We start from the raw sequence: 25571 nt of genomic DNA on the forward strand, positions 1-25571 counted from the left end.
CACTCATTAATAAATTTAAATAGGGTAAATTAAAATATGGAAAAAGAGGAAACAAGTAGTATATGATTATTACAACATAATGTTTATCAATGAATCACAATTCCAATGAAGCAAATCACAAAGTTTATGGAAACTGAAATACAAGGCATGCCAACTCAATTATTTTGATTACCACTCCAGTTCCACCACTCCTTGATGAGATCTTCTTTAAGTCGTTCACGAGTTGCCGATTCTCGAATCTCATGGTGAACTTGAAGAAAGTGCTTGATGCGGTCTTCTCTCCCATGCGGTTGCACCATCTTTCCAAGGAAACTATAATGATGGTCGAAGTCCTCATCATGCCGAGCATCCCTGGAAACCCTCTTGCGGCGTTGATCGCCAACAACCTTCGAGTGTCTTCGGCATTGGGTGCTCTCAAGTACAGTTCGCCAAAGCACTTTGTAATTACCTTAGCAAATCGCCTCAAACAGTAGATGTCCGTGCTCTCCGCCATTGCAATATTGTCACCCACCAAATCAGCCAGGATTCCATAAGCCATAATGCGCAAAGGCGCGGCCATCTTTTGCAATGTGCTATTACCAAGCAAGCCTGTGCAATTCCCTTTTTTCTCGAAGAAGGTATCTTTCACTTTCATCAAACTACAGACTAGAGAACAACTGAACTACTAAAAGTTGATTTCCATAAAACTTGAAAAATGCATTTTGGTGTAAACTGGACTAGAGAAGACTGGACCGTAACAAACTGTTTCCGCCCCGCTCTTTCTCCAACAAAGAGGATTCTCCATATACCACTAATTGCTACCTTGCAAACAAAGGGGAAAAAATCAAGAAATCTACCTTACTGACAATTTGTCGAACGCCTCACAGGCTGGTGAGAACTAACGAGTGCCTGTCGCCTAACTCGACCGTGCAAGCTCGTCGGCCGGCGCAGAAGACTCCTATGGCGCGTGCGAGCTCGTCGGACTGAGCGTTAGCTTGCGGGTGTGGCCTATGGCGGAGCAAGGCGAGGTTGCTATGGCGGCGCAGGTCGCCACATGCTCCGCACGTGAGGAGGTCAGGCGGCGAAGTACGGTCGGGAGAAGCTGGGAGCCGCGCGGACCTTCTCCCCTGCCGACGACGAGCTCCACCGGGCCGAATCGGACGGCCGTTTTGCGGTGGTGGCAGGCCACACATGGCTCGATTTGGTGGCGGACGGGCGAGGTGCTGAGCGGGATAGGAGCGTCGGGGCTTCAAGGCTCGCAGGGGAGGCGGCTCCAGGGCGACCGGCGCCTGGGGAGGCGGCAGGGCAGTGGCGGTGGTCGGGCGCGCGCTCGGCAACCTCTGCGCACAGTGGCAGTTGAGTGTCCCGTGTGTTATACGAAGTGGACATGAGACTTTGCAAATATACCAAGTTGGGGGGCAACTATGCCAAAGCTTTGCTATAATTTTGTGTAAGGGGACCACTTATACAAAGGCTGTTGAAGCATCATTTTGAGACCAAATTGCTATATTTTCAAACTATAGCAATTCTAGCCAAATATACAAAAGCTCTTGGAGATGCTCTAAGGGGTGTTTTTTTTACTAGGGGCGGTTTTCTGACTCAGTGGAACGTGCGGGGTTTTCAAGGGAGATTATTAAGTGGAGAGACAATTGCATTGGGAAGATAAAAATCAACATCTCTCTCCTCTTTAATTCTTGAACCTCTAATGAGGAAATCGCATGTAGAAAATAAAGATAACATGTGCTCAATATTACTTGTTTGGCTACTAGTACAACTTCTAGGTCATGGGCCGTTCTATATTTAAGTTACTAGTTTTATTAGTTCAAATCACCGTAAGATTTGCTTTGTGGTTCTAGCTAGGAGTGGGCATAAAAACCTATAACCAAAAACCGAAATTAAAAAGACCGAGATAGAACCTGAATAGACTGAGCACGAAAAGACCAATCAACAAAATGGTTAGAAAACAAATCCAGACCGAATTTTGATCATTAAATTTGGTCATTAGTCCTAACAAACAAATAGATCAAACTATACGTGTGCCCCCCCACATGGAATTTTTTGGTATTGGTGAACATTTATTCAGACCGAATTTCAGACCAAATTTACATCAGTCAATTCAATCATTAGTCCTAACAACCGAATAGAACGAACTGACCGAACTATCTTTTTCACAAAGGCACATAAATTGCACATAATATTGGGTGATAGAGAATTAGGTTAGTTCTATGTCGACCGAGAAGCAATGTCTTTTCCATTTTCCTAGACAGTGCATCTGCTGCATTGAACTGTTTCGAGGAAAGCGTGAGCAGCATGAGATATTGGACGAGTAGTAGTAATAGTTATTTGGACGGCCCAAGCTATGTACTATATCTCTGTTTGGGATCATAAGGCCAACATGTTGACAATGGTCTTGACCAACATAACAAATGAATTGCATCTAACAAAAATTATATCATTAGAAAGTAGAACATGTAACCATTACAATGATATATATTACTATATATATATATATATTGAAAATAATTCGCAAATAATATATATATATATATATATATATATATATATATATTGAAAAATAAACCTTGCATTACGCTGGAAAAGTTTCTGTCCACGAGATCGAAGATGCACATATTTGCGAAAAAATGGTTCAAGTTTGCTTTGGATCTTGCATGAACCATGGTCAAATGGGTACAAAGTCAAGCAGTCTCATACACATAGGACCAAAATTTGTGAATAATTCCTCTTGAAACCTACATAGCTTGGTTTTGCATAAAATAATTCATAGGAACTACATTTCCCATGTGATGGCTCCAACCATGCATAATTTTTATTTCATGTTTTTAACCTTTTTTGGTTGTTTCGAAATTTGGTTCACATTTGTGGTCTTAGCTAGTTCCTAATTTTTTAACCTCCATTTGTTATTTTGTTTTTCAAATTTTTACAAACTGTCGGTGTGGAGCATTATTTATACTAGGTGGAAGCGTAACCCATGTTTGAGCAGTTTTTGTTGTACCACACTTAATTACACGGTACCTCTCCAAGAATTTTCTCATATATTTTTTGAATTGTAACTAGTGAACCCATAGTTCAAATTTGAACTAAAGCTCAAAATAAACACATATGTAGCTGCATATCAATATAAATGCTAACACCTTGGATATGGTGGATGCATAGCCCATGTTTGCAAATAGTTTGTGGGTACCCCACACTTGCAAGTTTACATCAACAATTATTTTCCCCGGAAATTATTGTATTGCAATTTCGACGATTCGCACTTGATCATACTTTTCATCGGCTGACCAGTTTATTTATTCGCTAGTGTCCTCCTTCCTAGAAACCCAAGTCCATCATAATGAGCATTGACAAGGTTAAGCCTTTGTCAAATGTTTTTGAACCTGCAAGCATTTAAATCGCAAAGCAAAATTCTTTATATTGGACGTGGAGGTTTAAAGTATGCATAATCATAATTATACTTTTTAAATTTTTGTGTAGCTCAAAACATAAAGTATTTTAAATGATATTTTCCATTTACAACATTGGCTACATTCAGATTTTTTTTTCCATATTATTTTGAAACTCATAAATGGGATTTTCGATTATTTTAAAACAGCGAAATCAGGAGCCAAAAATCTCCACTCGTAGCAGTATTTGTTTATTATTAGCACTAGTATAATGCTTATGAGTGAAAGTGAAGCTCCATTTTCTGTACAGCTATAAAGCCTCTAATCTGTATCTGGTTAAACTAGGCAGTGATGTTCTTGGAAATACTTAGCCTGTGGAGCAAACACAAAGACTGCTTTTTAAAAACATTGTTTAATGGTGCTAATATATGCCATTTTTTTGCGAAATATATATGACATATTATGATCTTACACTTCCTTTGTTCAGAAGCATATGATGTTTTAACAAAACAAGCAGTCCACATAACCAAGTTTTACCATCAAATTTCATAGTAATGTAATGCATGCCTAGAAGTATGAACATGTTATATTTTAGAAGTAATTATCAGCATTATTAATATAGATAGCAGCATTCAAGACTAAGAGGGCTTAAATAACTCTATATCTCATTAACTAGAAAATAGTAAAGATGACACAATGACATGTGAACATTTAAAATTGGAAAATAAACAAAAAACATATGAATGAATGTGACCTAATGAATCAGGCAAACATAAAGGAACAAACACTATGTTTCTATTGCTTAGCACTAACTTGAGTACTCCAAGATCATCGATACTGATTAACTAAGCTAGGCAGTTTCATCTAGGCGAGTGCAGTGACTCATGAAGGTTTGTGTTAAGAACTGAGCGGAGTGAACATGGCGAAGCGAAGAGGGCATTTCAATGTTTGACATGCCGATGATTGGTACTTCCTCTGCTATATCTTCTGTCGTGAAAGGAATGCTGCAATTTGAGGAGGTTACAAAGGAAGGTGCTACCAAAATTGTACAAAAATAATCTAAGGGCTCGAATCATTTACATAATTTAAGAAGGGATGAAAAATCAATAAGTTGAAGCTTGTTGCTAATCTTTTGAGTAACTAACCTCAAGTCGTCATCTAAAAGAAATGAATTCGACACAGGATTTTGTGCATCATTGCTCACCATGTCCCTCATTTGGGCAACAACCTGCAACAATCTACAGTTTAGCCAAAACCTGGAAACATGACTTCAGCTTATAGCTGGCACAAGACAAGATGAGAACATGCCTCTGATGATACACTATGTGTACCATATTTGTCATCCCAGTACATAGTACACAGACGATATATCTGCCTTACGCTTAACGCCTGGAAAAAAGAAGTAACAAATAAGAGTGTAAAATGGTAAATATAATTCTAGTCAAAGGATAAACTGTATCATACAGAACTACACTGAGTAAAATTATATTGCCCAAGAGTACTCGAGCAAATTATATTACTGTCCGATACCGGGCAAATATTCTTCTTAATTTTCTCAAGAGTCCTCTTGCTTTTCTGAGGAATAATCTGCAATTTTAATGTAATCCCGTGAGAAGCTTGACAATAAAATCACCATCTTGTTTTGTAGACATGATACAAAATTTTACCAGAAAATCAACCGCTTGTCTGATGAATTTGAGCTCATCCCAAGCTGCACCTGCATGCTATAAAGTAGAAAAAGGTTAGGTGTTCTATTGGTCATCATGATTAACTGAATGATTAAATGAGTGCTGCACCAGCTGCAAACCTCTTCTGTAGTATCGACGATCCATTTCTCCAGTACACAAAGCCCAGATTTCACATATTCTCCATTTGAAAATGTGCAACACTCCCGTCGAAGGAGCAAACTGGGGCATTAAGAACATACTAAATCAAGTACTTGTTCAACTGCAGGCGTTCTGAAATATCATTGGAATGCAGGTATCTGACCTATTAAACAGCTGTACATTTATGAACGAGAAAACTTGAGTTACTAGCTTGCGGATGAAAAACGAAGGTACCTGCACAGAAGAAACATTGATTTGTAAGATCAGAAAGAGAGCTTAAACATTGATTTGCAAATATAATAAGATTTCTTAGATTAATACATAGGAAAAACGGACAGAAGCCAAATCAGATAAGTTCAAAAAGAAATTAGATCAAAGCATCCTCTAGACTAACTTTTGTAAGTTCTGTACAGTCAAGATTTTCTCAAATTTGTTTAATATGGGGTCTTTGCACTTCGTAAGACAATAAAATAAGGCTCTCTACTTGAAGTTGTTATATTAGATCCCACGACATGTTACGGATCAATAAATCATAGAATTGTGCCATCGTACACTTTTTGTTCACTCTACAAATAAACATCTAATATTCTTTGTATGGTGCCAGTAGTAGAACCAAATGATGACTAACAGAGAATGTGTAAGATTCACGTCTAGTCCACTAGATGTGGTGCTGACTGTAAGTGCAAACTTCATCAATTGTACATTCGCTAGAAAACAAATAACAAATAAAGTCAAGGGTTCACTGGACTTGGTATCCAAATATCATTTCTCTAAATTTGTGGCTCTTACTCAGTCCCGTCCCAGTCATGGTCTAGTAGTCCTTTGTACAATTTCATGATGCTTGCTGTACTATCTTCATATTTCTGTATCCTCTATCGATCATCATATTTCTGTTTAGGGTGTCTTGGAGAAGTCATGTGAAAGAAGAGTGAAACATTGACTCATCAAAAAAAATTACGGTCATGTGACTTGGTCATGAAGCACAGCAAGCCAGCAGTCGTTGCTCAGGGCCTCAGACGTTTGGTCAAGCGCCGATCACCAGAACGAGGCAGCTGCTGTGCATCCCTTGACTAGAAGCCACGGCCAGTGTATTAATCAGCCAGACATTTCAAATCTCACAGCATGACAGAGCACCTCAGGTAATTGTACATTAACCGTTACAGTTACATTTGTACAGGCAAGTTAGGTCTTAAGTTTTCGTTAGATAGATTACCATGGTTTGTATAGTAAACTAAAATTGCACGAGTCGAGAGCAGAGCAATTAAGTGGATAGTCTAGTTTTTCCAATTGTTTCTTATTGCTTCAAAGAATCAAAATAAATACATCATAAAAAATATAGCTACTTTTGAACTACAAAACATATCAATTTATATTTTGGCAACAATTTTATATAAAAATCACTATTTTTGTGTGTTTTTGTGGCACTGGTCATGTTCGTCGTCGCCCTGATATTCAAATCCTAGCTCCGCCCCTGATGGTCAGGGGGTGGTTACATGTTCTTATGAATGTGCTTGCTGAAGGGTTCCAGATTCAAAATTGAGTTGACTTACACCAAAAGGCAGGACATGGTATTTTGGCTCATAGGTCTAGATGCACCTATTATGAAAAATGCATTTTGAATGATTTCAAAATGTCTACAAATTCTGAGTAAATATCTGGATGTACATCCGGACATTCTATGTTCACACACAAAGTTTCGCAAAACAAAGACATTTTTTGCGGAGTGTGTAAAAAACACAAAAAAAATGTCTCGTGAAAACCTATTTTGGTGAACCGAAAATTGTCTTTTTCACGGAGACCAAAAAAATCTGTTTTTTGCGAAACTTTGTGTGCAAACAGGATACACACCTGAATATTTTTTTTGGAATTTGTAGACATTTTGAAATACAATTTTGAGGCAATGGGTGCATCTACACTTATGAACCAAAGTGCATTTCCGCACCAAAAGAGCATATAAGAATGTATCAGCTATCGTTCACCTCCATCTAGTTGTTAGACGTAACAATACAGAGAAGTAATTAATAAAATGCCAGCTCCCAGGTACACTTACATGACTATTAAGCTACAAAGAAATCCCATAATTGTGTAGTGCTAATAACTTGAAATAGACTAAGTACAAGTAACATTTTATGTAATAACTCACAAAGTTTTTATGTAGCCTGTCCATCAGTGAATCCAGAAATTTGACAATCCTATCCCAATGCGCACTTATTGGCTGCTGCAAGGTCACGTCAGGTGAACTGGACCTTCTTCCACTGCCACCACGAGCAAGTTTTGGTGCCTTTTTTTACCAACATAACGTAAGGTTTAAATGTTTGCTTTTAAATATGAACAGACTAAATATATGGTCAGAATCAAAGTTAACGCTATGCGAGTAGAGAGATATTGGAGGTATCAGAAAACATACCTGGATGCAAAGGCTTAAGAGAGGTGATATCTCTTTCTTCAGATTGTCACGAATTAACCCAAATATTTTCTCCAGGGAAGCAGTTAGTTGTTGCTTAAATAGCATAGCTGGGTATCGAGCATCAATGTGTGACATGTTCTCCCGTTGCCCAAGCACTTTCAAAGGAGATCTGACTGCCTGAAAGTTTAATCATGCTATAACAAATTCAAGGCATATAGAAGAATTTTGTTCATATATAAAAATTGCGAACTTCGCCATTTGATATACTGAAAGAAGTGATATCCCAAAATCCGCTGGTTTTTAGGTTGGTTGGACAAAGTACCGTTTATATATTTTCTTGCTATTCTCATGTGTTTTTATATATTTCTCGAGTTACCTCTAAATACCTGTGAATTGTGAGAACTAATTTTACTGGTAAACCAGTTAGACTACAGTAACCGATTGGTTACCAAATAATATTTCCGTAGTATACTTGTATTGATACTGGAATAATATTGTCACGGTTTAAGTCTGTTTTAAGATCAATATAATCTTGGGTGAACAAAGGAAAAGTGGCAGCTGAAAAGTAGTTAAGATGAATAGATTGAAACTGACATCATTTGCCTTTTCACATGAACGGGGATCTGAAGAAGATCGAGAAGGTGCCAAGATGAATCCTTTTGACCTCACGTTTCTTTGCAACTGGCATAGAAGAGCAGAAGCATTGGCTAACCAGTACGGAAAAATGTCATTCTCATTTTCTGTCTGAAAAGCAGAATACTAAGTCCAGTAAGGAAAGCGTTATATTTAGATACTCAAGAATGTATAATATGACTATAACCTTCAAAATGGTATTGATTGTCTGAATTATGAAGTCAAAAATTGTTGTTCTTTCAGTCTCAAATACTCCCCAATGGAGAAGGCATCTGTAAATGATACAGGCTGCAACTGGTTTGCCCTTCTTGAACCCCATGTCGCCTTTAATGCAGTGCTGAAGCAATTCATGGTACTCCTGAAAGGGACACTTTTCACGCTTAAAATATGCATTAACTACGTAATGACATACATGGGGGGGGGGGGTACATTTAACCTCGTGCCTGTCGGTACTCATCCTTGATCTTCTCAATTCTGTTAGGTTATGAGGGAGAGGTGCAAGTTTCATCGATGATGATTCCTGAAGGAAGACAAATTTTCATAAAAGGCTATCTGAGAGGATCCAACAACGAAAATGAACAGGGATGGGTTTGTCTATTACAAAGAATGACTTTGGGCAGGAAGGGGAAGCTCCAAAAGGAAGACTCTACCAGTAAAAGAAAAAATCTACATCAGTGCTTAGTAGTTCTTGACCAAATATGTAACATGTATTCAGTTTAACAGCATGTAAGTTATTATCCAAGACAAAAAAAGATATAGTATTGTCTATCAGGACAAAGGAAAACCTCCACATACCCCAGTGCGAGTGTGCCTAGGAGATAGGCTTAAGGCCTTCTGCCTCAGTACATGGTTCTCATCTTCCAAATTCGAAATCTTATCTTCCAAGCTAGAACAACAAGGCCAAAGTTATTCAGCAAACATGAGTTGCACATGGCATTACAATTAATAAGAAAACTTTCTTGTCGTATAGAGGATAGATATTAAGCGAAAGCAGGGAACTACGCGAGTAACTTTTACTTAAGTCACCAAGAATAACATGTGCAACTCTAGCCCCGTCCCTTTTCCCATTCCCCCGCCGCTGCCGCCGCTGGTGGGAGCCGCTGGGTAAAGCCCGGGCGGTGCTGGCCGCAGCAGTTTCCCCACCCACCGCGCGCTTGGGGCCCGACGGGGCGGGTCGCGTCCTTGCAGAGGGCCCGGTCTAGCGCAGCTCCGGCCATGGAGGGCCGCGAGGTCGGCGGCCGCGGCGTGGAGATGGGCTTGCGCGCGGTGTGGCTCCGACCGCCGGCGGCTAGGTCACCTAGGGTTAGTGGCGGCGACATCTACGCTTGTGGGCCCAGATCTGGGTCTAACAGGGCCGGGCTGGATCCTAAGATCTGAGGGTGGCCATGTGCACGCTGGTGGCATCGCCGGAAAGCCTATTTCCCGCTCATTAGCGGGGCAGATTAACGCCCGCCAGCGTCGGAAAGCGAGCGGGCTGCGGCCCATCTTGCTCTGTTTTTCGGTTTTTCGGTTTTTCTTCGGTTTTCTTTAAGTTTGCTGGTTTTCGGTTTTTGTTTTCCTTTTTTTTGGTTTTTCGGGTTTTCCTGTTTCAATTTTGAAAATATTTTTCTAATTCGAGCAAATTTCAAATTCGGGCAAATTTCAAATTCAAGCAAATTTTAAATTCGAACAATTTTTGAATTGGAGCAATTTTTAAATTCGGGCAAATTTTGAGGATTTGGTCGGTTCTGAAATTTGCTCATATTTTATTTTTACCTGGTTTTGAAATTTGTTCAAATTTTTGTTTGGTTTTGAATTTTGCTCGGTTTCGAATTCTGTTTAAGTTTGAAAAAAGTGTAATTTCCGGGATCCCTAGTCTCGGACAGGGAGCGGAGGAGGTGCACCACTGGAATATGGCTCACTTGTTGTACCAAAACGAAAGAAGAGTTTAAAGTACTGTTTCGTTGACGAACAAACTAATGGGCCGGCCATTCGGGGTTGGCTTCCGGCGACGAACCGCTCCGGCGCGCTAACGAGCGGGGAATAGGGAACCCCAGGCATCGCCCTCTGTGGGACCTCCACCGCCATGGCTGGCCTCGTGGGTTTGCATTCGGGCCAGATCTAGGCCCGGCAGGCCCAGATATGGCGAGATGGCCGTTCTTTGTTTTGGCGTCGCTTGGGGGCGATGTTCTTGTTGGCTATCTAGGATGGGTTCCTGGGCCGGCGCATGCTCGCCGGGTTGGCAGCGTGCCCGGTACGACAACTGCTCCCACGACTGTAGTATGTTTTTCCCACTGACCAGTTTGGTCGTGCTAGTGCAGGTCGCCCTAGGGATGGTGGAGTCGTCGGGTTGCTGCCGACCTAGCGTCGGTGACGTCTAGATCTGGGTCTGGCCGGGTATTGCCAGCCACCGTTTGCGTTCGCCCTGCGGATGAGTCTAGTTGGGGCTAGTCCATAGTGCGGCTTTGGTTGGGGGCGCGGCAATGATTTCTGCTCTAAGCTCTACGTCATCATGATGATGTCCGAAATTTTGACCACGTATGGACCTCGGCGAAAGCTGCACATGGCTGTGGCTTGTGCCGGCGATGGCATCACTTGCGGGTGTCGCTCCCTTGTTGAAGCGGTCCCGATGATGTCTCTCATGTTCGAAGTGATGGACTCCGTCCCTCCGCCTCAATCTGCTCTCCTTGGGGGCCTCGCTTCATGCATGCCTCTCTAATAGAGTCTTGTGGATCACCCCGTGACCCCTCGCTGGTGTCGCAGCCTGTTGGAGATATGCCCGAGAGGCAATAATAAATTGGTTATTGTTATATCTTAGTGTTCATGATAAATGTTTACACCCCATGCTATAATTGTATTAACCGGAAACATTAATACATGTGTGTTGTGTAAACAACCAGAGTCCCTAGTAAGCCTCTCATTTAACTAGCTTGTTGATTAATAGATGATCATGGTTTCCTGATCATGAACATTGGATGTTATTAATAACAAGATCATATCATTAGGTGAATGATGTGATGGACCCATAGTAAACATAGCATAAAGATCAAGTCATTAGGTTCAACTTGCTATAAGCTTTCAGATACATAGTAACCTAGTCCTTCGACCATGAGATCATGTAAATCACTTATACCGAAAGGGTACTTTGATTACATCAAACGCCACTGCGTAAATGGGTGGTTATAAAGATGGGATTAAGTACTCGGAAAGTATGAGTTGAGGCATATGTATCAAGAGTGGGATTTGTCCATCCCGATGACGGATAGATATACTCTGGGCCCTCTCGGTGGAATGACATCTAATTAGCTTGCAAGCATGTGACAAGGTCACAAGAGATGACATATCACGGTACGAGTAAAGAGTACTTATCGGTAACGAGGTTGAACTAGGTATGGAGATACCGATGATCGAACCTCAGACAAGTAAAGTATCGCGCGACAAAGGGAATTGGTATCGTACGTGAATGGTTCTTTCGATCACGAAGTCATCGTTGAATATGTGGGAGCTATTATGGATCTCCAGGTCCCGCTATTAGTTATTGGTCGGAGAGGAGTCTCAACCATGTCTGCATAGTTCACGAACCGTAGGGTGACACACTTAAGATTTGATGTCGTTTTAAGTAGATATGGAATATGGAATGGAGTTCGAATGTTGTTCGGAATCTCGGATGGGATCCAGGACATCACGAGGAGGTTCGGAATGGTCCGGAGAATAAGATTCATATATGTGAAGTCATTTTCCGGAGTTCGGAAAAAGTCCGGTGTTTTGACCGGAGCTTCTAGAAGGTTTTGGAAGGACCGGAATAGTCCGGAATATTGTGGAAGGTTCCGGAAGTGTCTGGGACGACCCGGGTTGTCTAAGGAAGTCCAGAGGGTTCCATAATAGGTGTATCCATGTTTTCCTTAAGGGTTAAGAAGTTTCCCCTAAGGCAGATTCGGATTCGGCAAAAGAGTCCTAGTTCTAGTAGGTTTCGGCTGACAGAAACCTACCGGAACTCTCCCAAACTTTGGGGGCAGGTCTTGGATGACCCAAGGACCTTTTCCACCTATAAAAGGAGGGCAAGGGGAGCCCCAAGAAGTGCACAAGTCGCAGCCCTAGCTCCCTCTCCCAAACCCTAGCCGCCCCCCTCCTCATACTACTCCCATAGCGCTTATGCGAAGCTCTGCCGGAGATCTTCACCGCCACCGACACCACGCCGTCATGCTGTCGGGATTCCGAGGAGGATCTACTACTTTCGCTGCCCGCTGGAACGGGGAGAAGGACGTCGTCATCAACACCGAACGTGTGACCGAGTACGGAGGTGCTGTCCGACTGTGGCACCATCAAGATCTTCTACGCGCTTTTGCAAGCGGCAAGTGATCAACTACATCCACAACGAGATCTAATCTCGTAGGCTTTGGAAATCTTCGAGGGTTAGTCTCATGATCTTCTCGTTGCTACCGTCTTCTAGATTGGATCTTGGCTTGTTATTCGTTCTTGCGGTAGGAATTTTTTTGTTTTCTATGCTACGAATCCCAACAGTGGTATCAGAGCCGTGTCTATGCATAGATTGGTTGCACGAGTAGAACACAATTGTTTTGTGGGCGTTGATGCTTTGTTGTCTTTAGTTCGTGTACTTTGCATCTTGCGGCATGGTGGGATGAAGCGGCTCGGGCTAACTTTACATGACCGCGTTCATGAGGTTTGCTCCACGCTCGACATGCAACTTGTATTGTATTGCATAAGTGGCTTTGCGGGTGTCTGTCTCTCCCACCATAGTGAAGATTCAATTTACTCTTTCTATTGACAACACTAGTATCACCGTTGTGGTTCATGTTCGTAGGTAGATTGGATCTTACTCGAAAACCCTAAACCACGTAAAATATGCAAACCAAATTAGAGGCGTCTAACTTGTTTTTGTAGGGTTTGGTGATGTGATATGGCCATGATGTGATGATGAATATGTATGAGATGATCATTATTGTATTGTGGCAACCGGCAGGAGCCTTATGGTTGTCTTTATATTTCATGTTGTAGTATTATTTCGAAGTAGTTGTAATAGTTGCTACACACGGTGAACAACCATGAAGACGGCGCCATGGACCTTGACGCTACGCCGACGATGATGGAGATCATGCCCGTTGATGATGGAGATCATGTCCGTGCTTTGGAGATGAAGATCAAAGGCGCAAAGACTAAAGGGCTATATCATATCACATTATGAATTGCATGTGATGTTAATCCTTTATGCATCTTATTTTGCTTAGATCGCGACGGTAGCATTATAAGATGATCCCTCACATTAATATCAAGATAATAAAGTGTTCTCCCCTCGTATGCACCGTTGCTACGGTTCGTCGTTTTGAAGCATCTCGTGATGATCGGATGTGATAGATTCTACGTTCACATACAACGGGTGTAAGCCATGTTGCACACGCGGAAATACTTGGGTTTGCTTGACGAGCCTAGCATGTACAGACATGGCCTCGGAACACAGGAAACCGAAAGGTTGAACACGAGTCATATGGATGATATGATCAACATGTTGATGTTCACCATTGAAGCTACATCATCTCACGTGATGATCGGTTTTGGTGTAGTTGGATGTGGATCGTGTACCACTTAACAACTATGAGGGATGTTGTATTAAGTGGGAGTTCATTAGTAATTACATTAAAACTTGAACTAATTATCATGAACATAGTCTGAATCGTATTTTGAATTAAATTTGTAGAATTGGCATCTGTTTCCTACCATGCGGTAGTCTTGTAATTGAGATAGAAATACTGTTAAGTCTGACAAGAAACTTTACGGACTGGTACCGTATTGTTAAAGAATCAAGAAATGATTAAGTCCTATTGCAAACTTTTAGTAAACCTCACATTGCTAATTCAAAGAGAAATGGTTTCAATTAGTATCTAAAATCATCTTGTCTCCATGAAACTTGATGTTCAAATCCATTTGAAAAGTAAGGAGCTGGAAATTTTGTTTTCAGAAATAAGCAAGGTATGAGATATATGTGATATCTGAGACCTTATTGCAAGATGATAGAATATAATCTAGTGAGACTACATAAACTCATAAGTTTTATGGGAATGTACGAAGGTTGAAGACGCCAGGCGTCCCGATCCTCCAACTAGTTGGGCACGTACGATATTCGCATATCCATGAAGTGATCGTCCTTAGTATGCACCGTTGCTAAGACTCGTCGTTTCGAAGCATCACGTGATGATCGGGTGTTATAGATTCTACGTGTGCATACAACGGGTGCAAGCCAGATTTGCACATGCGAATACGAGGTTAAACTTTACGAGCCTAGCATGTACAGACATGGTCTCGGAAAGTCGTCATGATATGATGGATAAAATTATGAGTGAAATTGTTCATCATATTACAAAGTTACTAATAGTGAAATCTGGAACACTTGTCATATGATGATCAACTTCAAAGTAAGAACTTCAAGGTTATTGGTATTTGACCAACAAACCTAGAAGTTATTGAAGGTGAAGTGTTTTCTGAGAATGAGGAAAGCTAAAAGAGAAACTACAAAAGATATTTTGGCGGAAAGAAAGAAAAGACTAGAAAGTCTAGCTCAGGTGTATATAGATGATATACATGTTATGGATGTATTCCTTGTTTGGTCACATAATGAAATTTTTGGGTATTTGTACCAGATTGGTTGGTATGAGATGTCATACAATACAACGCAACAAGGGGAGCCCCAAGAAGTGCACAAGTCGTAGCCCTAGCTCCCTCTCCCAAACCCTAGCCGCCCCCCTCCTCATACTACTCCTATAGCGCTTATGCGAAGCTCTGCCGGAGATCTCCACCGCCACCGACACCACGCCGTCATGCTGTCGGGATTCCGAGGAGGATCTACTACTTCCGCTGCCCGCTGGAACAGGGAGAAGGACGTCGTCATCAACACCGAACGTGTGACCGAGTACGGAGGTGCTGCCCGACTGTGGCACCGTCAAGATCTTCTACGCGCTTTTGCAAGCGGCAAGTGATCGACTACATCCACAACGAGATCTAATCTTGTAGGCTTTGGAAATCTTCGAGGGTTAGTCTCATGATCTTCTCGTTGCTACCGTCTTCTAGATTGGATCTTGGCTTGTTATTCGTTCTTGCGGTAGGAAATTTTTTGTTTTCTATGCTACGAATCCCATCACAGCCCTCTCGCAACGTCGGCCTAGCTGCTTTTACACGGCTTGTTGCGGTAGTTGATGTCCTCCCTAGCGCCTTGGGGGCTTTGGTAGGCCGGCGTCTAGACGTACCTGTTGCCGGTGTGCCTATCCCAACGCCAGGGGAAGATGTTGGGTTTTTGGTCTAGACCTAGCCCGAGCTCCAGGGGTGGTGGCTCTCGGGTCTGGGTGAAAACTTTGCAAGACCTTTGTCTCTTTGCCGACGACGGTGACGCATTCTTGTGCCATTTACCTTTTTGGAGGCGTCGCCGCAAGACCCCCTCCTTTGGTTCCTCAAGCTCTACTAGGTGGTCGGCCCGTCGTTGAGTTCCCCTTGGGTTGCAGTCCTGGTGCGGTGGAGGTTTGTTGGTATGGACACGGTCGTGATTGCTCTGGTGCAACACAAGACGAGGCTCCCTCTTCATGGATCAAGCTGGCGCTTCGGCTTGACATTTTATTTGTTGTCTTCTGTTGTGGGTTTCGGTGTGCGCTTGGTGCGCTTGTGTAGGTTTCGGTGTTTTGATGGCTTCGTTAATTCAAAGCCGAGCTCATTTCGAGCCTTCCGTCTAAAAGATATTGTTGTAAGGAAAAATAATTTACCTTTTTAAGTTATCCCGGAGATGCACGTAGTTTTTTTCTACACCATTCAACTTGTCCATATTATCATGGCTGCATTCTTGAGCCTTCAAGAGCTCTTGCTCTAGTTCTATATTCTTTGCCTGCACAGATGATAAGGTTCAACACCTTTTGAACAAGAAAAATTTAACAAACCTATGAAATAGTTAAATAGCAGGTACCAGAATTTGTATATGAAGTTATTTTACAGGAATAATAAGCTTACAACCACGTTAAAGGTTGCAATTTTTTTAATATTTGTGGCAAGCACCTAAATGCATATTGCAGGAAACCGCTAGTCCAAGGTCAAGAATGCCATTATATTTTGATATTAAGATGAATGATCATAAATTGAGCTTCAAAGAAAAGTTAAAGATCATAAGCCTGACATTTAGGAGCTAAAGAAAATTCACGCATTCGTCAAATTTGGAGTGGTGGTGTTAAAATTCGATAGATCTCTAACTTGAAAGAGAGACATAAAATACATTGAAATGTAATGGGTGGAGAACACCTTTAATGAAATATTCTCCCTCTTTACTTCCTCTATCTGAGTAAGGCTATTATGAAGTGCTTCTTGATCCTTGGTCAACAAGTCTAAGTTATGTTGGAGTGAGGCAATTGTCTTGTAACTTTTTTTCTTTTCTTCAGCCGTAGCCTCTAACTCGGATTTTAATGATTCCAAGATTTTAAGAACCTTCGAGACCTCTAGTTCCCTTGCCTCTTCAGCAGCAAGCTATGTACATACACATAAGTATAGAATGAGCGATTCAAATATTTGGCACCCCAAAGAATGCTGTTTCAGGAATCTTTATCACATAGAACAGTACCCTTTGTCTCCTCTCCAAGGTGAATCTCAAAGTAAGGTCTTCTAAGCTCCTCTCGAGTTTGCCTTTTGCATCACGTAAAGCTCCAGTCTCATAAGCAGCCTTGAAAATAGATAAGTTCAGTATTTAACGTTTTCGATTATGCAGACTTGAAGTAAGGGTACCAATATAGTACTCTCCACATCAAAATATAGTGCATATTTGTTTTATTCTAAGTTAAACTTTCTAAACTTTCCCCGCAAAAAAAAAAAACTTTGTAAACTTTGACCAAGTATATGACAAAAATATGAACGTCTATAATACCAAATATATACACTGTATATGATATGGAGCTGAGTCTTTACTTAACATTATAAGAACTGTAAAGGGTACCTCAACTGTATGAAAAATATTTAAACATAGGTAAATGACACAAATTATCTCACGGTAAAAATGAAAGAAAGAAAAGAGTCCACTTTTCACCCCTGAAATATTGCAGACGTTCACTTTTCACTCTTGAATCAGTTTTACTTTACCCCCTCGGCCCTACCCAAGAGTTTTGGATGACTTTGTCACAAGTCTAAAGATTTCTAAATCTGAGAGAAATCACAAGTGTCAACACATCTTCCTTGTCAGTTAACGAACGGTGGAGATCGCAAGATCCCAATTCATCGGGAGATCCCATTTGAATGATGTCAGCTAACGGTTCTCGCCGTTTCTTTTATTGTTTCAATACATTCTGTTACTTTAAGCTACTTTCCATGATGATTTCATCTCGCCTGAGCTATGTATAAAACCAGCGCAGCCGCATTTTAATGTTTATCTCCCAAATTATATGAACAAGCAAACCCTAGCCGCCGCCAGCGCTCGGGGCTATCTCTATTTTCTCATCTATTTGCTCTGCTTTTTCACACCTCAAATCGTGAAACTTGTATCTGTCGTCTTAATTTCCTGATTTGTGACAAATTGGTATCAGAGCTTCGACCTTGGCTCTAGATTTAGATCGGTTGGCTTCTTAGTCAAGGGTTGAAAGGCCCATCCTTCTGTAAAATTCCGGAGACAAGGGGAACAAGATTCTAAACTAGGGGAACTGTGGAGGCGTTTGGGACAAGGATCTGAGGTCAGGTTGGAGAAGCACAAGGCTTTTCAGGTAAAATTCCTTTTTCCTCTTGATTCTTGACAAGCTTAAAGACGACATGGGGCTGTTACAGCAAGGAGCAATGGGAGCAGTCCTTTATACACACACTGTGAATGACACTGCTCAGAGTACTACAGTAACATCAGTGACAGTATATGAGGTGTTAACTGAATTTCAAGATGTGTTGACTGAACCTGAACAATTACCACCTGAGAGGGAGTGTGATCACGAGATAGTTCTCCATGCAGGTAGCAAGCCAGACAACAAAAGGCCGTACAGGCTACCTCCATATCAGAAGGATGCCATGAAATTAACTGAATGCTAAAATGAGCAAGTGTGATTTTGCAAAGAGCAAGATCGAGTACTTGGGGCACACAATTAGTGCAGAAGGAGTTTCCACTGATCCTATCAAAATGGAAGCAATGATTCAATGACCAGCACCAAGAGATGTGATACAGCTCAAAGGGTTTTTAGGCCTGACAGGATATTATTGGAGATTTGTCCAGAACTATAGAGAAATCTGTAAGCCACTGTTTGAAGCCTTAAAGAAGAATGCCTTTGTATGGGAAGAAAAACAACAAGACGCATTTGAGAAGCCCAAGTTGATCATTACTCAAGCCCCGGTGCTGGCATCGCCAGATTACAAACAGCCCTTCATACTAGAGGTTGATGCATGTGGCTATGCTATTGGTGCAGTCCTAATGCAAGAACACAAACCCTTAGCTTTTATGAGCAAGGCCATTGGCCCAAAGGCAGCTGCAACGTCAGCCTATGACAAGCAGGCGCTGGTCATTACCGAGGCACTGGCCTTTACCAAGGCACTGACCTATCCGAGCTTGAGGCTGCGTTCACGGAGGACGAGATCTGCGAGGTTGTTAGGCGGCTTCCCCATGGCAAAGCGCCAGGCCCAGACGGGTTCACGGGTGAGTTCCTCCAGAGCTGTTGGGGGATAGTGAAAGAGGATTTCATGGCAGTTTTCGATAAGTTGTTCACGTTGTGCGGGCATACTGCTGCCTAAGCGCCCAGATGCGGCGGCGTTGGGTGACTACCGGCCGATAAACCAAATACATATGTTTGCCAAGCTAGTGGCAAAGACTTTGGCGTCTCGCCTAGCCCCCGGGATGGAGTCGCTGGTGGATCGCAACCAATGTGCTTTCATTCGCAAGCAGTGCATCCACGACAACTTCATGTTGGTTCAGCAGACAGCTAGGTTCCTTAATTGGATGAAGGAGCCGCGGTGATGCTCAAGTTGGACATAGTGTTGGCCTTCATCTCCATCTCATGGGGATTCCTTGTTGAGGTCCTCCGTAAGATGGGGTTTGGGCTGCGAGTTGGTGGCTATTCTACTGTCCACGACGAGCACTAGGGTGATGCTCAATGGCGAGCCAGGCCCCCCTATATGGCATAGGAGAGGCCTAAGACAGGGTGATCCACTGTCGCCTTCGTTGTTCGTGCTAGCTATGAACATGCTTAACAGGGTGCTTGCTAAGGCCATTGAGTTGGGGATCCTTCGGCGCCTGGCACGGAGGGAGCTGGTCACGTCGGTCTCGCGTTACGCTGACGACGTGGTCATCTTTTGCCATCCGGATGAGACGGAGCTGCGTGCTATCCACGACATTCTGAAGCTCTTCGGGGAAGCGTCGGGACTGCATACCAACTTCGATAAGTGGTCGGTTTCCCCTATTGCATGCTCGGAGGAGGAGGACGATGGTGCGGCCGCGGTTATGGAGTGCCTGTTGGCACCCTTCCCGGTGAAGTATCTCGGCATCCCTCTCTCGATCAGACTGCTGTTGGGTGAGGCGTTTCAGCCTGTGGTGGATCGGTTGGCGAACAAGCTGCCTACCTGGAAGGCATCCATGATGCCTAGGGCGGGGCGCTTGAGACTCGTTGGCTCTGTGCTCGCGGCCATACCGCTGCACCAGCTCATAGTGCTTGCCTTCAACAAGAAAGCACTTAAGCAGGTGAACAAGATCCTACGCGGATTTTTGTGGGCGGGCAGGCTAACGCGAGTGACGGACACTGTCACGTCAACTGGTCCAGGGTGTGCCTCCAGCTGCGGTTTGGTGGATTGGTGATCCCGGACCTTGCCCGCACCGCTATCAGCCTGAGGGTTTGCTGGTTGTGGAGGATGCGGACCGAACCCTTGCGACCTTGGCGTGGGCTCGATATGCAGTTCTCCAAGGCAGAGCTGGATGTCTTCGGCTCCACCTACATGGTGGTAGGCGATGTGACGTCCACCCTATTTTGGGAGGATAGGTGGGTGGATGGTCAATCCATCAGGGAGATAGCGCCTGAAGTTTATGCGTTGATCCCCAAGCAGCAGGCGCTGGTGGAGCGTAGTTGGATCTTGGACATAGTTGGTGCGCCTAGCCCTTTGGCTCTACTTGGTGTCCTGCTATGACACCCTCTTCTAGGGGCGGTTACTTCAGGCTCGTGGGAGCTGAACTGGAAATCCTGGGCGCCGCCTAGGGTGAAGTTATTCATATGGTTGGCCTGCCTCGATAGATGTTGGACGAGTGAGCGGCTGGCGCGTCGTGGTCTACCACATGCCTGTTGTGCGACCAATCCGAGGAGACTATGGCGCACATTCTCACCGGATGTCCCTTCTAGAGGACTATCTGGTATGAGGTCCTGTCGTGGATTCGGTCCAGCTCAGGGCCACCCACAGTTGAGGGTGACTTCGCAGAGTGGTGGTCGCTATGGTGCGGACCGCCCCTCGCCAGCTGCACAAGGGTACCTCATCACTGATCATGCTCACTACATCATGAATTTGGAAGCATAGGAACGCTACAGTCTTCGACAATGCGCGTCCCTCGGTGGCTTCCCTGTTCGAGGACATCACGGCTGAGGCGCGGCAGTGGGCAGACGGGCCCGGGGTCTTCGCCAACTACTCCCTTAGATTAGCTTTCCTGGGTTGAGTTGTATGGCGTGTTGTTGGTCCTTTCTTGGAATTGTATAGATAACCTTCTTTTCTATCAATGCATCGAAACGCAAGGCTTTTGCATTTTCGCGAAAAAAGTGGAAGCACTACTTTCCTGGGTCCTCACTCATTATCAGGAATCATCAGCAGAGCCTCAGATACATCCGTGAACAGAAATTAACCGAGGGAGTGCAACATAAGCTGGTAGTTAAATTACTAGGCTATGATCACAATATTGAGTACAAGAAGGGATGGGAGAACAAAGCTGCAGATGCCTGTCAAGAGCTCCACAAGCACATACAATCATGGCAATCTCTACATCAGTTACAAAATGGATCAGTGAAATAATTGCAAGTTATGAAAATGATGAGCATTGCCTTGCCATTATTGCGAACCTGACAATAGATAGATATGTTGAAGCACATTAAACCCTGAAGAATGGAATTCACAGATATAAGGAGAAAATAGTTGTGGGAACTGACAATGGCTTGAGAACACAAATCACATCTTCCTTTCATGATTCTGCTCTAGGTGGACATTCTGGGGAAGCTGCCACCTACAAAAGGGTGAATCTGGTATTTCATTGGGTTGGGATGAGAGAGAGGATGCGATTACATTACTGCCATTGGAAACTCCTGATCAAACATGAACACACATATTTGTGGATTTGAGAGAGGATTTGGTGACTAGGTGTATACGTGAGCACCCTCTAGATGCCGCAAGATCTGCGTTGAGATCCGGTTCTAGTCAATTGGGTATGTTGCCTTAACATTGTCTTATGCATCGCTAAGCGTACTTGGCGTGGGTTGTGGGAACCGCGTTTCAATGATTGGTAGTGCCTACGTGATTTGGAAGTGTTGTTAGTGCTGATGTGGTTTGCTAACCCAACAATGATGATAACACGGGGTTGCTAAACGTGACACATGTCAGCCAATGGATGCGTGCTCACGTATACACCCGGTCACCAGGCTTCTTTTGTTGTGGATTTTGTAGAGGGCTTGCCAATGTCCGAAGGGAAAGATGTTATCCTTGTAGTTGTGGACAGATTCACTAAATTTGCCCATTTATTGCACTTGAGCACTACACCGTGAAGAAAGTGGGACATGTACCTTGATCATGTGCATAAATTACATGGCCCTCCAAGTTCCATAGTTTTTGTGGAGCAAAGAAAGTAGCTAACCTGATCTATTCTATGCTGTGGCGGCTAGTGTAGGAACCCTGAACAAAGCTCCTTATATAGCCCCTTAAGGTAACTCTCTAACTGGGCCACATGGGCCAGGAAGGTAAGGTACAAAACAGCCCAATACTTTCAGCCACACCATTCTGTTGAGGCGTATATGGACATGATGTCTGATGCAAGATTCCTTGCTCAAACACGAAAGCACCAAATATTTTGTTAACATATTCCGTACCATTGTCAGTGCGAATAGCTTGTATTTGTACATGAACTGATTCTTCACAAGAGCATGGAATTTTTTGAAACACTGGAACACTTCATCCTTGTGTCGCATGAGATAGATCCAAGTCATCCATGAGTAACAATCAATAAAGGTTACAAAATACTTTGCACCACTTATAGATACCACTGGACATGTCCATACATCAGAATGAACCAACACAAAAGGAGATATACTTCTGATCCCCTTACTCACATGTTCTAGTGTGTTTGGCATACTCACAAGCATCACACTTGAGCTTCCTTCTGTCAACACCACTCATTACATCACGAAATATTTGATACATTTTTTCAAAAGATACATGTCCCATTCGACAGTGATGAATTAGAGCTCTACTTTCCTTGTCTTAAGTTGCAGCCACTAATCCTTGATTCGCATCCTGGCCAGGCACGCTGCGGTCCATGTACCACAATCCTCTATTCCTAGTCCCAGTCCCAAGGTTCCTACTCGTCACCCTCTCCTGTATCGAGCACATATATTTGTTGGTAACTTCACAGTCAATTTGATCAACCAGCGCACTGAGAGACACTAAGTTCACAGGAAAGGCAGGCACATACAACACTGATGATAGTTCAATAACAGGATTACTGTTGTGCCATCTGCTGTATGTATAGTCTCCTGATATGTGGAGGGATATCGAATATAGGATTCAAATTCTTTCAGATTTCCAATACCATGTTTGGATGCCCCTGAGTCTAAAACCCATCCTCTATTAACTCAATGTGCCGCTAGTGATGCATTCTCTGTATTACCTTTATTTGTGTCGACAAAGTTGGCGAAATTGCTAAAGCTTGAAGTAGTACCTTCTGGTCCCTCTCTAGGCTCTCCGATTACTGGTTGTTTGCCTTCACTTGGTGCATCCATATTTGCCCTGTGAGCACCTTCTCCAGGCTGAGGACCAGCAACCCAGCCACGACAACCTCTATTGGTGTTGCCACCCCAACCACGACCACCTCGCTGGTTGTAACCACCATTGTATCCTCTTCCTCTTCCCCTGATTGATGCAGTACAAAATCTGCTTATGTGCCCTAGTTCACCACAGGTAAAGCAATCTCTTGTTTCTTTCCTTGTGGTCATTGCAAAGGCGGACTGCATTGGCTGTTCGCTGCCTCCAGCAGATTTCAGACGAACCTCCTCTTGTGACATGGCTGCAATAGCTTCGTCAAGAGAAGGAAGCTTGGGTTGGTGCATAAGGCAGCACGTCTGCTCATAATCCCTTCAAAAACTTCATCACCCGACGGCGTTCCACGTACTGTTTGACTAACCACACAATCTGAGTGAGGGAGGTCAAGAGGATCACAGTGATCCAAATCAGCCCAGAGACGCTACAAGTTAGCCACATATGCCACCAGGCCCTTCTCACCTTGACGCAAATCATGCACTACGTCCTCAATTTGTGCCATTAGCATCAGATTTCCCTTACCATAGTACATTTTTGACGAAGTACTCCATACCTCCAAGGCATTTGGAAGACCCTCAGCTGAAGCAGCAATAGAAGGGGTCAAAGAGTTCAGCAGCCAGGCAAAGATCAAGGAGTCTGTCATACTCCATTTTTTCCAATCTGCACTCTCCTTATCCTTCGATTCAGCAGCGCTTCCCTGAACGTGCCCAGCTAGGCCCTTTCTCCTAAGAATGAGCAATGCTCGCCTCGACCAACCCAGGTAGTTACTCATCCCTTCTAGCTTCACTTCATTGGGCATGAGCTCCACCTTCTGCACCACCTCTGCCTGTGGAACACGAGCAGCACCCCCATCAGCGAAAGTGCTCTCTACATTCTTGGCCACAAGAAGCTGTGCCAGCTTCTCAAGAGCTGTTGTGATCTCGTACCCCATCTTGCACAGCACCAGCAGTCACTCCTCCATGAAACTTCCTCTCCTTCCCACTTGCAGCACCACCAGTGCTGCCTCCCCCGAGCTCAGGCCACTCCTTAGGCCGCCGCTATAGTCACCATCACCTCCGCCGCCGGCACCGCCATAGCCACCTCCATCACCCCTTGATCTGATACCATGTGGAGCAAAGAAAGTAGCAAACCTGATCTATTATATGTTGTGGGGGCTAGGGTAGGAACCGTAAACAAAGCCCCTTACATAGCCCCTTAAGGTAACTCTCTAACTAGGCCACATGGGCCAGGAAGGTAAGGTACAAAACAACCCAATAACTCTTCAGCAGTTTCTGATTAGGACACGATTTTCACCAGCATCTTCTTGCAAGACTTGTTCAAGGCAATGGGAGTGAAATTGCACCTGAGCACTACATATCACCCACCAACCAATGGGAAAACCGAGAGTCAACAAATGCCTAGAAGGATATCTGAGATGCCTGGCTATCCTCTGCTTAGTGGTGGTACAACACCTCTTATCACACTTCACTAAAAATGGCACCCTTCCAGGATCTGTATGGGTTTCCTGCCAGATAATTCTAATGAAGAAGCATTGGGACTGCTACAAAGAAGGCAGCTGGCAAATGAGTTGATCAAGGACAATTTGATAAAGGCACAAGAAAGAACAAAGAAGTATGCTAACAAGCATAGGAAGGAGGGAGAGATTATTGTGGGAGATATGGTGTATCTGAGGATACAACCTTATAGACACACTTTACTCAGCTTGCACAGATCCCTGATACTGCACTCAAAGTACTATGGGCCTTATAAAGTGCTGGCTAGAGTAGGAGAGGTTGCCTACAGGCTTCTCTTGCCAGAAGGTTGTCAACTGCACCCCACCTTCCATGTTAGTCAGATGAAGAAGCATATTGGCAAGAAGGTATTACCCATCCCAGAATTACCTTTGGTGGACTCAGCTGGTAATATCCAAGTTTACCCTGAAACTATCTTGAAAAGGAGAACAATACCCAGGAACAAGCCTGGGGTTCAATAGTTGATCAAGTGGGCGAACCTACCAATTAGGACAGCTACATGGGAGGATGCTGAATTTATCAGGGATATCTTTCCCAGCTTCCACACGTGAGGACAAGTGTGATCGTCAGAAGGGAGTATTGTATTGTCACAAATCTGAAGATTTCTGAATCTTAGAGAAATCACAAGTGTCAACACATCTTCTTCGTCAATTAACGAACGGTGGAGATCGCAAGATACCGGTTCATCGGGTGGTCCCATTTGAATGATGTTAGCTAATGATTCCCACCGTTTATTTTCTTGTTTCAGTAGATTTTGTTATTTTAGGCTACTTTCCGTGATAATTCCGTCCCGCTTGAGCTATGCTATAAAGCCGGTGCAACCGTGTTGTAATATTTA

General features: G+C 43.4%; 1 protein-coding gene across 4 annotated transcripts in view; it reads right to left on the reverse strand.

Moving 5' to 3' along the window:
* Positions 1-4011: 4011 nt before the first annotated feature.
* LOC124650251 (protein OPAQUE1-like) overlaps positions 4012-25571 on the reverse strand; it is a 56725-nt gene continuing 35165 nt past the window's right edge. The window contains exons 22-38 of one of the 4 annotated variants that reach the window (XM_047189796.1): positions 16831-16929; positions 16515-16736; positions 15989-16107; positions 9042-9132; positions 8848-8892; positions 8683-8766; positions 8434-8604; positions 8208-8357; positions 7614-7790; positions 7350-7487; positions 5370-5440; positions 5188-5287; positions 5048-5104; positions 4911-4967; positions 4689-4769; positions 4526-4608; positions 4012-4384 (exon numbers count right to left, since the gene is read on the reverse strand). In XM_047189796.1, the coding sequence (XP_047045752.1) occupies positions 4231-4384; positions 4526-4608; positions 4689-4769; positions 4911-4967; positions 5048-5104; positions 5188-5287; positions 5370-5440; positions 7350-7487; positions 7614-7790; positions 8208-8357; positions 8434-8604; positions 8683-8766; positions 8848-8892; positions 9042-9132; positions 15989-16107; positions 16515-16736; positions 16831-16929 (1899 nt within the window). In that variant the 3' untranslated portion in view covers positions 4012-4230. Of the gene's footprint in view, positions 4385-4525; positions 4609-4688; positions 4770-4844; positions 4968-5047; positions 5105-5187; positions 5288-5369; positions 5441-7349; positions 7488-7613; positions 7791-8207; positions 8358-8433; positions 8605-8682; positions 8767-8847; positions 8893-9041; positions 9133-15988; positions 16108-16514; positions 16737-16830; positions 16930-25571 lie in introns of those variants that run through there. The other 3 variants (XM_047189795.1, XR_006986936.1, XR_006986937.1) reach the window with 3 other exon arrangements.

Source organism: Lolium rigidum, chromosome 4 (assembly GCF_022539505.1).
Source record: "Lolium rigidum isolate FL_2022 chromosome 4, APGP_CSIRO_Lrig_0.1, whole genome shotgun sequence".
Taxonomy (NCBI): domain Eukaryota; kingdom Viridiplantae; phylum Streptophyta; class Magnoliopsida; order Poales; family Poaceae; genus Lolium; species Lolium rigidum.